Genomic DNA, 15,977 nt, shown 5'->3' on the forward strand with positions numbered 1-15,977 from the left:
TTACCTTCTCCTTTTGCCCTTGTCTGGGGGAGACCACCTGCAGTGCAGTTTTCTAGTGCCTGTAGTTTTCAAAGTCCACTGATATAAAGTGGAGGTCTATGCCAGAAGCAATATTGTTTGCTCTAGAAACATGTTTTGTATAAATCTAAGGGCAAAATTAGACCTTATTTTGTGTCACCACTTCAGAGAAATAGAAAAGATTAGGATAAATTAAGAAATTGTGAGAGATCTGATTCCAGTTTGAGGTTAGAATAAAGAAATTTGTTACCATAAACTGCACTGTAATCCAAAGATCCAAAGATTCAACATGGTCAGAAACAACTAACACCATATCAGATGACGCTCACACAAATTTTGTCAAAGACATAATATCCTGGGGCATCCTTGGGCAAACCATTCCGATAAGGCTTCCAATGTCTTCCTGAAGGCTGAATATTAACAAACCTCAGTCTGGAATCCTAGATCCATAAAAATGCCAAGCTGCTTAAGTGACACAGGTATAGATAAGCATAGTTGATCAGCCAAAAGAGAGTAACTCGGGAACAAACATTCATTGATTACTTAGTTCATGAAAGCTACTAAGTAGGGTTGCCATGAGTCAGAATGGACTCGATGGCAAGTAACAACAACAGTCTAGTAGGAAGAGTCCCTAGATAGCATAAACAGGTAAGTGCTTGGCCCCTAACTGAAAGGTTGGCAGTTTGAATGCACCTGGAGGTGCCTCAGAAGAAAGGCCTGGCAATCTACTTCTGAAAGGCCACAGCCTTTGAAAACCCCTATGGAGGTCATTTCTACTTTGAAGCCCATGGGGTTGCCATGAGTCAGGATCAACTCGATGACAACTGGTTTGGTTTGATTTGATTTTTGTTTAGTAGGAATTCAGCACATGCCTGTAACTATCTAGAGGATAGAATGTAACAAACACTAGTGGCATAAACAGTCCCGTAGGAATGTAAAGTGGACCAAAGCATTTCTGGCTGAATTCTTATTTTCGCAGTGGTTTATGGTACCATTTGCACTGCAGTAGAGCCGCATCCCTAATATGCTCAGTAATTAAATGAAAATGTATTTCTAGTCATGCATTTGGTGTGCATTTCAATGGTGTTGGGCCTATCACTGTAATACTTTCTAGCTTCAAGTATCTACAGATGGCATCCATTATATGTACACATTGTAAAATGTTCATTCTTAAGGCTAAGGTGAGAATTTTGTGGTATATGGAAAAAAAAAGGGAATCCTCCTATTTTAAAATTAGCATTTTACATTCTCCACAAATCTTTTAATATACTTTCGGATTATTTTTATACGCTTCTGATGTAATAAGTAAAGGTTTATGAAGCACCAACTATGTATTGAACCACGCTAGATGCTGAAAATTCAAGAAAGATGCTCACAGCTTAGTGAGATGTCAGAATATAAACAGATAATTACAGTTCAATATTATGCATGCTGTAATCCAAGTTATGGGAACATAGCAGAGAAATCAATTAACGCTTCCTAGCCCAGCGCCATCAAGTCGATTCCAACTCATGGCGACCCCATATGTGTCAGACTAGAACTGTGCTCCCTAGGGCTATCAGTGGCTGATTTTTCAGGCTTTTCTTCCAAGGTGCCTCCTGGTGAACTCGAACCTCCAACCCTTTGGCTAGCAGCTGTTTGAATTAACTGTTTATACCACCCGGGGACTTCTGTCTTCTAGAGGAATTGGAAAAGACTTTACAGAAGCAATTTTAATTGAGTTGGTTTTTAAAGGATGAAGGTTGTTTTCCAGAGGAAGAAGAAATAATTCCAGACAGAAAGAATAATAGGTAGAGCGGCAAAGAAGTGAGAAATAGGGTGATATAGTCAAGGAATTGTGAAAATCTTTGTAGTTGGAAAAAAGATTACTTACAAAGTCAATTTTGAGAGTATACAGGGAATATGGTCAGTGTAGACATTAACAAATCTACCATGGGTTATAAAGTATTGTCCTAGTGAAAACACTAGACTGTTGCTCTGCTAGAAATTATAACAAAGAATTTTATTCAAGGAAAAAAGCAAATAAGGTCATTTCACTACATGGAGAATCACATGGGTGTTCAAACACGAGGCAGCATGTATTCTGGCTTTCAGGGTTGGCGGTGAGGTATTTATCAGGCAGCAAAGGCAAAATGGTTTCACATCAAGGGAGTGCAGGGGAAGGGAGGAAAAATTTATGAGGGGTTGTCAAGCTACAAACTTTCCCAACATCACTCTCTTATTTCCCAATATAAATTGACTAAAGCAATATTTCTAAAGCAAACTGTGTAGACATTCCTGATGTGGTGGGTTTAGTCATTGATTGTAGACTTGCTGGTTCAACCCTAGTTGGAGGCCTTGAAATGTAAAAGTTGACCATTCAGTTAGGAAGGAGATTAAATCAGCTCTCATTCAAAACCTTTTGAAATATAAACATTGCCCATCTGGCTAGGAGGGAGTGAGTTAGGGCCTAGGCTTTCACTGGATCAATTGCCTGAGAGCTGTTAAGATAGCAAGATTATTTACATAAAAGGGTCTCTATACTCTTTACATTACAAGCCATTAAAACTTTCATTGGAAGCCAACTTGTCTTTTGTAGAAGGCAGAGGCAGCCTTCAAACCTAGTTGCAGTTTAATTTAAAATAGAATTTCAGTTTAGGTCTGAGATTAACCATTTCAGTCATGCCAACCAGCCCCAGTTTTAAAGTTTGTTTATTCAGTATTTAAAATTTCTTAACCTCTGACAAAGGTTAGCACAGCCTGTGGACAAACAAAACTACAAACAAAGCTGAATCCTTCTGGGCATTTCTCATAAATAACAGAATGAATTTGTACTTTACTTGAGATCTTGCTCCTCTGTCATTCTCCGTGTGGCTCTGTGTGATTACAAACTTGTTACATATTTACTTTCATAGCTTAAACTTCATTATCTGTTCTAATTTATGAACATGTCTAAACTTCTTAAAAACTAAACATCTGTTGTTTTCTTCAGGTCAGTTTCTGTATTTTGGATAATTTCCTGAATCAATAATATTTCTAAAATGTCACTACAGAATATACAAAAATATTTTATGAGTAGCTTCTCATTTTAATCTGAACTTAGATTTAAACTAAACTAATGAGAAACTTCTTTGAATTCAAAACATTAATAAACTATCCCATCCCAACATTGTTTTAATTAAAAATAATCTATCTCTGTAGAAGTTAGTACTTTGCATAAGAATGTTGAAGTTGTCCATTTCAAGCACAAAAAAACAAAAAGCTATACCCATTGCCATGGATTTCCAACTCACAGCAACCTTATAGGACAGAGCAGAACTGCCCCATAGAGTTTCCAAGGCACAGCTGGTAGATTCCAACTGCGGACCTTTTGGTTAGCAGCTGTAGCTCTTAACCACCACACCACCACAAAGGAAATGTGAAAAACCAGAGTAGTTTTCTTGGGAAATTCCATTAGTAATTGATTTCTTTTCATCAATAAGGGACTTTTTCTTTAGTATTGGATATATTTACACAACTCTCCTATAGTTTCGGTTAAGAGTGCTTAAGAGCTTGGCTACTAACCAAAAGGTCATCAGTTCGAATCCAACAGCCACTGCTCCTTGGAAACCGATGGGGCAGTTCTACTCTGTCCTATAGGGTTGCTTTGAGTTGGAATCAACTGGACAACAGCGGGGTATTTTTTTTTTTTTACCCTATAGTTTACAGTTTGTAAAAATGGTGTTTGTAGTTTGTTTCATTATGCATAGAACCATGTGCTATACACCAAATGGGCACGCCCTAAATATTTGCTGATTTCATGTATTCATTCATTCAACTTTTTTAACTTCCTTTATGTACCAGGCTAGGTTTGATGTTTTCTTTTTTGTGTTTTAAATCATCAAGCAACACATTTATTGGGATTGATACAGAGACATAGTCTTTTTTCTTTTTAAAGAAAAAAATTATGAGGTATTCAAGTTATGATTTTTAGATAATCTTTCTACATTTGAGACATCAAGGTGTAAAACCCCAGGCAAGGCTAGTTCTTGATTTGAAGCAATATCAATTCCAAGAATTTCAGACATGACCAAATCCCAAATTCATACAAATATTTTAACTTAGTCAACATTTTGGAATCTCTGCTTTTATGGAGATTGTGAAGCATTAAATGTGACTTTAATTCAGTGTTTTGAAGAAGCTGTATGCAAAGACTAAGAAAATAATCGATTCATTGTGGAATTTTTTTTCCTTAAAAATATACTAATATACTAATATGGATTTATAGTTTGCAATATACTTCTGTTATAAGTTTAATGGTCTATATTGTTATTCTTTATGTTTCTAGTCCACAGAACATAGGTGGCACAAGAGTATCTGAGTTCATGGTGGTGGCCAGGGGCTCGGGTGAGGAAAGAGTGGGTAGTAACAGCTTGAAGGGTACATGGTTTTCTTTGGGGGTGATGAAAGTGTTTTGGAATTAAATAGACATGGTAATTTCCCAATATTATGAACATACTAAACGCCCCAAATTCATCTCTTTAAAATGGTTAATTTTATGTTATGTGAATTTTACAAAAAAAATTGAGCTCTAACATATTTCAGTTGGAAGCTGTGCTTCTTCACTGACTTCTCCTTGATAAAATTCTTGTATAGAGTTAGCAGCTTGTTCAATTTGGCCCCCTCAGTATCTGAAAATCCCACACCCTCGTAAATCTGCACTAAGTAATTACGTAACTGCGGTCATTCCCTCAGCACCTGATACTGACTCTGCTCATATCTGGTTTCTAGGGCAATTTAACAACATTATGGATTTGTAATGCATTTAGACATTAAAGAAAAACTGCCTATGTCCAAAGCATGTATGAAAGAAAATAATAAGCCCACCATGAAGAGATATGTATAATCTAAAATCATGATACGAAAATTGTGTAAGCATTATGATTTTTCTGCTTCAGACAGCTGAGGTGGCACTAGCTAATCTCAAGAACAAATATGAAAATGAAAAAGCAATGGTGACTGAAACTATGACGAAACTTAGAAATGAATTGAAGGCTTTGAAAGAAGATGCAGCAACTTTCTCATCCCTGAGAGCAATGTTTGCAACAAGGTAACAGTTTTTTCTTGCTAACATGGAGGGTTGTACATGGGGAAAAGACTTTGAAATTCTTTGTGTATTTTGAGTGACTTGGTGTGCTATCTAGAAGGGTAAGGTTATGAAGAAAATACATGAGAGTCCATTGTGACAAATGAAGATAAAACCTTTTGTGCCATTTTTCTACAACCTTCTACTGGACACATTGGATCAAACAATTCATTTACATGGAAAGATTTTTAAATTAGGAAAAAGACTTTATGTGCTCTAAAGAATTAGAGCTACAACAAAAAAGTCTTTAATAAGGAAAAAAGAAAACACTCCCTAAAATAGCTGAATATTATCATCACCAAAACTTAAGTTATAATTTCTAAAATGTAATTACATATATATCACCAAAATTTTCACATTGTCCAACCAATTAACTGAATACTAGTTACTACTTCCCCCACTAGTTTCATCATGAAACACCATTATATTTTGTTTTTAAACTTGAAGTTATTGTTTAGAATTCATTACTTCATAGGTATAAAAGCCTGAGATTTTCGATATAGTTGAAATCTCTTTTTTTGCTGCCACATTTCAGTGCCTGCCCTCAAAAAATATTTTGTATCATGCAAATCTGGTTGCAGAATTTACAAAGCATAGCTATGCCTTTACTTGCAGATGCAATGAATAATTTACATGTAGCTGCTGAAAACATTAAAAAAAAAAAATCCTCAGCTTTATAGGGGTCCCTGGAGTCTGTCCAGCTTTCTTCATTTATTAGGGGAGAAAAGGCTGAAGCTCAGGCTTTGTGCTTGAATCTCTTGGAGATGGGCAAAAGGCTGCATGCCCAAATGACTCAGGAGTGTGGAGGATGAAGGGAGCTGGTTTCTGGGTCCCAGAGCACAGTAGTTTGGGGAATAGAATGTTACATCTCTGGCCCTTTGGCGGCAGGATGAAGAATGGGAATGAGGCACCATGTTCCCCTATTTGATGAAAGAAATCAGTTGGCGTTACGTGTGGAATCAAGAAAATAAATTTCCTCTTTGAGAATAAATTTTTTAAAAATTTAAAGGGATATTTAAAGTCTTAATCTGGTTTATATAAGAATTATCCCCGAAATAATGCATTTTCAAAGACATTTGTTTTTTCAGGTACAGTAGCTGCCTTACTTTATAGTATTTAAAAAAAATATTGTTAACTGACCAAATAAGATGAATTCAGGGTCTTGAAATTTACATTGTATTTTACGGTACCCTGCTTTTTCTTATGACATACATATTGCCCCTCTGCTTGTAGACAGTCATGGTTAAACAAAATAATAGGGAACCACCTGGGTCTCAAAATGTTTCACTACAGACCCTGCCTGCTTTTTCTTTAAAATGCTTTTTTTTTTTCCTTTAAAATGCCCCAAGTCTTGTGTTAATTTCAAAGTTTGCACATTACCTCTTTCATTCCATAAAGTTATGAGCCATCTGCTGGCGCATGAAGACTACACTCATCCCTCGCTATCTACTGGGGATTGGTTCCACGACGCCCGCGGACCAAAACCCGCGGATGCTCAAATGCCTTATATAAGATGGCTGTGGTCCAAGGACCCGCACTGTGCCGGTGCCCTGCGCTGGTGCCCATTCCTGCGCCTGCGAAGAGCAGCCTAACCCGCGAGCCCCTGAAAAAGGAAGACTAGTAGGTGAAGGTCTGAGGACTGTGGGGAGATGGATGCCGGTAGGCTGACGGTGAATAGGTGCACGTGGCGGAGGCAGTGGCTCCAGCTGAGCCCGGAACCGCGGTTTACCTCAGGAAACTGAAACCGTGGATGACGGGTGGTGGGGGAGGGGGTCTGCTTGTATATTCCGTCCATGGCTAGTTGAATCCACAAATCCGAAACCATGGATATGGAGGGCAGACTGTACCTGTTATTAATGTCTTTAAAAAAAAAAAAAAAAATGCCACAGAGTCATTCCCATTCATAGCAACCCACAGGACATAGTAGAACTGCCCCATTGGGTTTCCAAGGAGTAGCGGGTAGATTTGAACTGCTGACCTTTTGATTTGCAGCCACAGCTCTTAACCAATGGGCTCCATTAATATCTTACTGGGTAAATAAACTCAGAAAAATTTAGGGTGAGCTTTCCTCCACCCCACTTCTTCCTTCTCAATGTGTATGTGCTCAGGTTTTAAGTTTGGTGGGAAAAAGATCTCTGACCTTATCTGCCTGCTACAGCATAAGCATCAAACAGAAATAAAGATGTTCCTGACACTCTTCTATATCCAGGCCCCGTGCAAAGCGTGGTTTTCTTTGACAAGTCATTGCCTCTACCTTCCGGATGAGAAACAAAACGAATTATTTCTTTTGTAAGGATCAGCACAAAGCTGGTTCTTATGAGGCAGAGGTTAAAGATGTCCCAAATGTCTTAACTTTTCCACCACTTCTAACATCAACTACTCCCTCTCACCTCAGTACTCTCCCTCCTGTCTTTGGGTTCCCTAATTCTCTGGAAGATATTACAGAACTCAGGAACTATGTAAAGGAAATGGCTCAGGAAGTTGTGGAGGCTAGCAGGTCCCAAATTCGTGGGTCAGGCGTAGACTTCTCCCCAACCCTCAGCCTCTGCCCAAAGGCACTAGCTTTCTGTCTCTGTGGGCTGGGAAGTCCACTGCACCATATCCCGCGGGTCTCTGCTCCTTCCTTGGTGGTGGTGGTGGGCTTTCCTTTTTGCTCTGGAATTGGCTTTCTTTTAAGGCAAAACTGACCAATCCCCTTGGTAGGCCACAATAACCCTATCACACAATCATCTGGATGGAAGTTACAAAACCATGGCTAGGAAAAAAAAAACAAACCTATTGCCTTTGAGTCAATTCTGACTCATGGCTAGAAAGGCCACACACAAAAGTAATTAATCCACCACAGAAATCATGGAAAATGTTCAAGTTTCTAAATCAGGCTAATCTGCCATGTCGAAAACAGTGACAGTTCTAATCTCTACCATATTAAAATAAAACCTATAACTATAGATAAGGAGGGAATGTTTTCTCTAACAAACATTGTTTTGGAGGCCACCAAAACCAAACTGAACCAGTTGCTGTTGAGTTGCGTCTGACTCATGGCAACCCCGAGTTTTACAGAGTAGAACTACTGCATAGGATTTTCTTGGCTGTGATCTTTACTGAAGTAGATTGCCAGGCCTTTCTTCCCCTGTGCCTCTGGGTGGGTTCAAACAGCCAACCTTTAGGTTAGTAGTCCAGAGCAAACCATTTGCGCCACCCAAGGATCTCTTTTGGATGCCACAGGCATAGTCTATAAGAAACTTCTCACATTCCTCCAAAAAATGCCGTGCTACACAGCAGAAGGAGCCTCTCTGCAGCACACACCCAAGGTGCTGTGGCAACTTGACTTTGCTGTTCATTTTTCTGTCACCACAGAATAGCCTCCAAAATAATTCTACCCCTGGGCTTTAAGATTTCACCTATTAAAATATCCCCATATATACTCCCTTGTATGATCCATCATTTATTGAACCTACTCTACTGTTTCAAATTTTCTACTGTTATAGGTTGTCCCCAGTCTGCTTCTAGGAAGACCAGTGGTCTAATATCTAAATACCAGTAACGTTTATTACTTTTCAACTTAAGTTCCAAATTCAACTTCACCAAGATTTTTTCCTGACCATTTTTCTTTTTGGTTCCAGATGTGATGAATATGTCATACAGTTGGATGAGATGCAGAGACAGTTAGCAGCCGCAGAGGATGAGAAGAAGACTCTAAACACTTTGTTACGAATGGCCATTCAGCAAAAACTCGCCCTGACCCAGCGACTGGAGGACTTAGAGTTTGATCATGAGCAGTCTCGACGCAGCAAAGGCAAACTTGGAAAGAGCAAGATCGGCAGCCCTAAAGTAAGTGGGGAGGCATCAGTCACCGTGTCCACCATAGACACTTACCTCCTGCATAGTCAGGGCCCACAGACACCCACCATTCGGGTCAGCAGTGGCACTCAGAGGAAAAGGTATGCATGCAGCGATCTTCATAGTGTGGTGCAGTGGCCAGATTTTAGTTAACTGCAAAAATTAATGTGTTCTTATTGTGGAGGATGGAGGAGGGGAAGGAAAAGGGAAAAAATGGGAGCTGGGAGACCTTGCTAATGTTGATCTTTGCAGATCAAAACCTTTTGAGAAGTGTGTTTATATATTGTCCCCATCCCACCTCTTGATTCACCATAAAATAATTTTCAAGTGCCTGTCAACATTTTTTGCTGCTCTTTCTATGCATAAATATGCCTCCCCCTTACCTCCAGCCTAAAAACTGCTATATGAAAAGTGAATGTTAAGAATGAAGCTGTGTTTTACAAGGGTTACAGTTTTCAAGGTCAATGTACCTCTGATAATGGTGCTATTTACCAGCTTCTCGATAGTGGGGCAAGGGTCTGAAAATGTTCTCTTAGAGGAACCTTTGTCCGTATTACCAAAACTGATGACTGGCAGAAAGCGGATGTATACATTTGGGTAAAATGGAGTGAAATACTTCTAGTTCTTTACATAAAAGTAGGTTTTTATGCTTTTCAGTTGGTATGTGAATATTGCTAAAAGAAACCACTTGTAAGATTTTTAGTGGCTTGATTTTGTGACCTTTTGCCAGAATCCTGGATGTTGAGTTACTTAATCTTATATTTTCAGGTAATGGTAAAAACTTTATTTTAGGAGCTTTCAGTAAAGAATCAAATAATTCAAGTATTTTTTATTTGTGGTTCAAACTGACTAACTGTAATAAACTTCTTTTCCAGTATCTAATACAGTTTCCAAGTAGGGTTGTATCCTGGTGTGAAAACTGAAAAAAAAAAAAAGCAAAAATCTTGACTTACATGTTTAAAAAAATTAAATGGCAGTATAAATAATGTTGTCACTGGTGAGGCGTTGAAAGGTAATTAAAGTAAAACTTTTTTGTTTCCTATATGTATTTTTCTTGGATCTCCTGCAAGACAATTTTCACCTTCCCTTTGTGATCAGAGCCGTCCCAGGACTTCAGGGGCTACCTATCTACAGAATTTATTAAGAGTTCCCCCTGATCCCACCTCCACAGAATCATTTCTTCTGAAGGGCCCCCCTTCCATGAGTGAATTCATCCAAGGGCAGCGGCTCAGCAAGGAAAAAAGGTTAACCGTGGCTCCACCAGGTAAACATTTTTTCCTTGGGTGCATGTGACGCAAATGGTTAGTTGAACAGACAACTCTCCCGTTCCTTCCATCCACTCATGCCTACCCATCCGCACAGTCTAACTTTGATGACTTATAAATTCCTACACTTAAAGTAAAAACTCCTTTAGGCTTAGCTTCCTGTTTCCTCCTTTATTGGCAGCCAGACAGTAATTCCTTAGCTGTCTCTAGAGATTTCTTTTGAACGGCGAAGGATGGAAAATGAGAGTTGGAAGGAATGGGATAAGTAAAGGTAAATTAGCAACAGGCACAATGCAGGACACACACCTGGATCCTATTTGCAATTTGGTAGCTAACGGCAAGTCCGTTTGGGTCAGATTTTGTCATTTCGTTCATACCATTTTTAACGTAATTTTAGTAAAGAGAGCCATCTCTATAAAAAGCCTTTGGGGGTAATTTCCTTTTGTAGTGACTCAGAATGTCTCCTTAATCAGTATATAGAAAATAAAAGAAAATCCTTTAAGCATTTGTTCCTCAGGAACATTTAGGTCTTAGCATAATGTTCTTGTAGTTTGCAAGCCCTTATTTACACTTACTAATATGCTCACAATTTACTTTAGCTTTTTCTTTTCTTTTTAAATTTTTTTTCCTATGAAGAGGCTTCAGTTGAAAATGTGACTTCTGGCAAAGAAAGATCATCCTTCTGAGAAAGTTTTGCATGTTAACCATGGGTCAAAAGTGGCAGAGAGACAACCCATGAAATGAAATAAGCCCAAGGGCTGCTATTACTTGGCTACCAGAGGGAATGAGAAAGTAAAACTAACTCAAATTAGTTGTCAGTCGTTAAAAATTCAAGATTTGACATGAGCATCTATATTTCTGGTCTCTTTTGGAAGATTTTGCTATCTGGCAGCCCTGCGTCTACATTCTTACATATCAGCAAACCATTGGAGCCATGTAGTAACTGCTGCTTTTAGAACAGGGGAAGCTTTCTCATTTTTGCCACAGTCCCCATCACTCAGTATTACCTTATACCCAGCCTGCTGTGTTCATTTCTATTATCATCTGGCCCCTCTGTAACCTTTTAGTTTGCCACACTTGCTACAGAATTTTTTTTTTTTTTTAATTTATTGTCTTCCTACCTAATTTTCTTCAATTTTACCGTAATTCCTTTTTGGAAACCTCTGCCTTTGGGTCTGTAATACCTTCCTTCTCTGATTCATGTAATCAGCCTACTGATTCTGATTAAAAGATGTGGTGTGGAAACTTACAGCACGCATTCAACATTCTAAGAACGTTTGAGGAAATTGGTAGGAGTACTGAGTTAGAAGAGCATAATAGCCAAAATGTACATCTAAAAAAAATAATCAGCCACACTGATGGGTGTTTCTACTTTCGTAACTCATTTCCTATTGTGTTAGGCCCCTTTGGAAGGTACCTTTGTAGAGCCGGTGAATCACCAAAGTGGTAATGATTCATCAGGACACCAATTTGGATAAAACTCAAAAAAGTCTTCTTTTTCTTCTTCGTAGCACTATCTACTAGAACTTAGAAAGTACATTTGTAAGATTAATAAATAACCCCTGTTTTGTTTTAACAAAAGGTGACACATCAATAAGATTAAAAAATAAATAATAAATATTAATAGAGTAACAAGGAGCCCTGGTGGCACAGTGGTTAAGCACTTGGCTGCTAACTGAAAGGTTGGAGGTTCGAACCCACTAGCTGCTGCGCAGGAGAAAGATGTGGCAGTACACTTCCGTAAAGATTTACAGCCTTGAAAACGCAGTGGGGCAGCTCTACTCGGTCCTACAGGGTCACCGTGAGTCGGAATTGACTCCACGGGAGTGGATGGTGGGAACAACAGTAATGAAAAATGTTTTCATTTTCGCATATGACCATTTGATCCTTGTTCATATGAGTATGTACTTAACATAATTGTCATTACATTGTGGAAACCATTAACATTATATCATAAGCTTTTCCATGTTGCTGCATAGTATTTTTAATTTTAAAGGTAGTTGCATCATAAATTTTATTTCAAATGTTAGCCCATGAATGACTACTTTCCCTCTTGTTGTCCCCTGAGATAGTTTCCCATTATTCATTAATTATAGAATGCTGCTGTGAATATCCTAATGTACTCAATTTTCATCTATTCAATTTTTTCTCAAGAGCGAGATCACTGGGTTAAAAGTAGGAGCATCTTTATGCTTTTTTCTTTGCTACATTTTGATATTGCTGTCTGTAAGGGTATATTAGTGCAATAAAAGCTCCACAAAATGTTTTGCTCATTTTCAGACATTCTGAATCTTTCTTCTATTTACTGCTCACTCTTCCCATTCTCCACCTCTAAGGCCAGTCAGCTCAGATGAATGTGAGTGCCGTTAGATTGTCTTAAGTGCTTTAATTCTGGAAAACCAAAAAATGTCATTGGCCTTATAAATGATTACTACATACCAGACTAGTGCTGTAAATAACATAGAACTCATAATTATCACTTGCCCAGAAAATCACTTTAATGACAACATAGCAAATTGATAAACTTTACACTCTATATTTCTAACCATTCATTCGATGTTAAAATAATAATAGGAGAAGGAAATAAAGCTGTGATTATAACCTTAGGAGTTTTCAACTATATATCATGGTGATCATGGTGAAGAATCAATGAATTCTTAGCATATCAATCCAGCAACACTTTATAAACAGTCTAGTTAAATGAATTACTGTAGAAAGTGACTAACTGCTTTAATAAATTGTAGCGTCTAAAAATACTTGCGTTGTTGACAATATATGTTATTTTTTCTAGGCTGACCTATATTGAATAAAGCATATTAAACATTATTTATGATGCTTTTACTATATAAAATGTTTTCATTAAGCTGAGAAAAAGAAAATATGCTATGTATAATCAGCCCAATGTTCTATGCAAGAAAACATGCCTTAAACACATGGGAAATAACTATGAGTATTTTGTTTTATTCATGAGTTTAATATAAGTTGTTGGTTATTATAAAATTTACTGGTGGGTAACAATATATATTAATGATTCTTTTCAAGATCAATTTCCTGTTAACGTATCATAATGTTTTTGATGAGCACTGCTTTCTAAAATACGTTCGTAATATGTCTTTTTAGATAATTTTAATTAGTCTAATAAGCACAGTTGGAGGTTGTTTTTCTATTGAGGATCATTTAAGTAATTATATCAACAAAAATAAAGCTGATTTGTGTTGGGTCTTTTGGTTGAGCAATTGAGAGAGATACAAATCTCATGTAAAATTTTAAGATCCAAAACATAAAATAAAATGTTTTTCACCAAATATGAGATACTTTCAAATAGATTACAGTTCTATGAGATGATCAGCAGAAAAGTCCATCTTCTTAAAGGCACAGTTGCTCAATTTCTGGAGAATCAGCCCTAGGGTGCAGCATTGATTTGCAACATTACCACAACTCACCCTTTTGGGAGAAATTCTGACCCTTGCCTCTGACTTTAACTCAGCCTCTGCCACCTCAGCCCCTGAAATTCCAGAGCTTCTGGCCATGTCTTGTTGACTTTTTTGTCCCCTACTTATCCCTTGCCTTCCTGACTTACCCCTTCCGTTGCCCACAAACTCCACTGTCCTCCCACATGCCGATTCATCTTAGTTTTTATGGTCTTAATTACCAGCTAACCTGACAAATGCTTCCAGTTTTGGTGATCCTTAATCAAAATGGACTCTGTGGTCATCAAGGAGTTTGCAGTCTGGCAGCAGACTGTAGATCTTCATCAAATCATTATTTGTAGTTGATATTTTATCTGGCTGCCTTAACTACCTAGGCCTCTGTAATAATGATAAATACAAAAAAAATCTATTTCATCAGTAATTACAATCAGAATATGTAAAAGGAACTCATGTGATTTATAGAAAGAGATGTTATTTCTGTAATAAGGACCTAAGTGCAGCGTTTGTACAGAATAAGAAATTTCAAACTTGGAAAGCAAGTTTAAACTCTCTTCTTGAAGTAATAGCCTAAGCAGCTGGCTCCTTACATTGTGTCTTATTCCGTAGGAGCCTTTCCTCTTGGATCTTTTGTTTGCGCATATCATTTCCATCCCTCCATCCACCCTTCCTTCCTCCCTTGTTCCCTCTCTTTCTTCTTCTGTCTTTCTCTGACATGGATTACTGAACTAGTGTCAGAGAATGGTATTGTTTTAAAATGAACATTTTCTATGACAAATGTGTTAACCTTTGATAGATAATCACTGCTTTAGATATATAGCCAGTGATAGACAAACATGTTTGTAGTGAAATTTGCCTTTACATTTCATTACGCTCAATCGAGACATTTATCTGTTTGCCGTATTGCAAAGCCTGTGTTTTTCAGCACGTACCAAAATCACATTTCTTGCATTAACTCGTTTGCTCATTCACTCACTCATCACAATTCACAATATTTATTGAGCAGCCACTATGCAACAGGCACTCTTCTTGGCTCTTGGTATACAATAATATTCAAATAAAACACCACCCTTGTTCTTCAAGAAACTTGTAATCTGGTAGGGAAAATAAATAGGCAAATAAGTAATGACGTTAATAGATGTTCTTGGAATAAATAAAGGAGATGAGTGGTTAGGAACAGTCTTACAGAAGAGGTGTGAGTGGACAGGTGGGCAGGAACCTGAGAACAGAGGGTCAGGTTAGTGAGCACAGACTTTATTCTGTGGGTATAGCTAACAGTTTTAGGAATATGATCAGATTTTCATTGTATGGGATCACCCTGATGACAGGGTGGAGAATAGATTAGATGTGAGAGACACCTGAGATAAAGAAGCAGGTTAGGAGACTAAGGAAATATGCAGATGAGAGGTGGTGGAGACCCAGAATCAAAATTAAAGATCATGACTGTTTACACCTGTCTGAAGTAACAGACGTCTAACTATATATGAAATCCAGCGTGTCCTAGGTACACACAGCCTACTCTTCCTGCCCTTGCCCCTCATCTTCCCATGTTCTGTATGTAGAAGCAGCTCGGTGAGTGCTATTTGAACTTCGTTCCTGGACTAGCGGCCTTAGTGATTTTTTTTCTAAAGCATGTTTTTTTTCTGTAGAGGCTTTTCCATTTATATGTCTGTTCCACTTCCGCCTATCACTATACTTCCTCGTTCCACAGGCTTCAGTTATTGAAATAATAAGAGTGAACAGTATTTGGTATCCTGTGCACTAGTGGGTTGGGCACTACAATTGCTGCCTTGTCCTGACACCCAGACCCCCACATGCAGAGAAGAGTTCTAGGATTTGTCCTGGTGGGCAGCTGGGCCTCTCTCATTTGTATTCCGGAAGAAAATGGCCATCACTGTCTTACATGCTATGCCCACCCTGTTTAATCTTATCTGCCTGCACCAGTCTATTGTATTCACCAATTTGCCCTGACTGTAACTACATAACCACCTTGGTTTTAAACACTGTGGGATGTTGTATCCAAACTGTAACTTTCAAAGGATTTTTTCCTATTTGCAAAAAATACTAAGAAAAGGCCATAATTAGGTACCCAAGGAAGCCCATTGTCTGTGCTAGCTAGCTCTATCTGCTGCCCAAATATGCTTATAAATGTAAAGGAAAGATTTCAGTGCAGAATCTTGAGGGGCCTGCACCCCCCCACCCCCCTACCCCCCCCCACCCCCAAGCTCTGAGATTCTCAGATTCTCTGAATATAAATTATTCTCTCCATGATTGGGACTGGAGCTCATTGTATAAAATCCAGGTTTCTAAATTGACTTATAA

At 38.2% G+C, this 15,977-nt stretch overlaps 1 protein-coding gene across 14 annotated transcripts in view; it reads left to right on the forward strand.

Annotated features, from left to right (window-relative positions):
* Window positions 1-15,977, forward strand: part of BICD1 (BICD cargo adaptor 1) — a 278,038-nt gene that overhangs the window by 235,170 nt on the left and 26,891 nt on the right. For 8 of the 14 annotated variants that reach the window (XR_007517144.1, XM_049882774.1, XM_049882778.1 and 5 more), the window contains exons 6-8: window positions 4,935-5,086; window positions 8,746-9,063; window positions 10,033-10,226. Coding sequence is in view for 13 of the 14 variants with exons in the window: in XM_049882774.1 (XP_049738731.1) it covers window positions 4,935-5,086; window positions 8,746-9,063; window positions 10,033-10,226 (664 nt within the window). In the remaining variant the exon portion in view is untranslated. Of the gene's footprint in view, window positions 1-4,934; window positions 5,087-8,745; window positions 9,064-10,032; window positions 10,227-10,863; window positions 15,865-15,977 lie in introns of those variants that run through there. The other 6 variants (XM_049882780.1, XM_049882782.1, XM_049882785.1 and 3 more) reach the window with 3 other exon arrangements.

This window comes from Elephas maximus, chromosome 4 (assembly GCF_024166365.1).
Source record: "Elephas maximus indicus isolate mEleMax1 chromosome 4, mEleMax1 primary haplotype, whole genome shotgun sequence".
Classification (NCBI taxonomy): Eukaryota; Metazoa; Chordata; class Mammalia; order Proboscidea; family Elephantidae; genus Elephas; species Elephas maximus.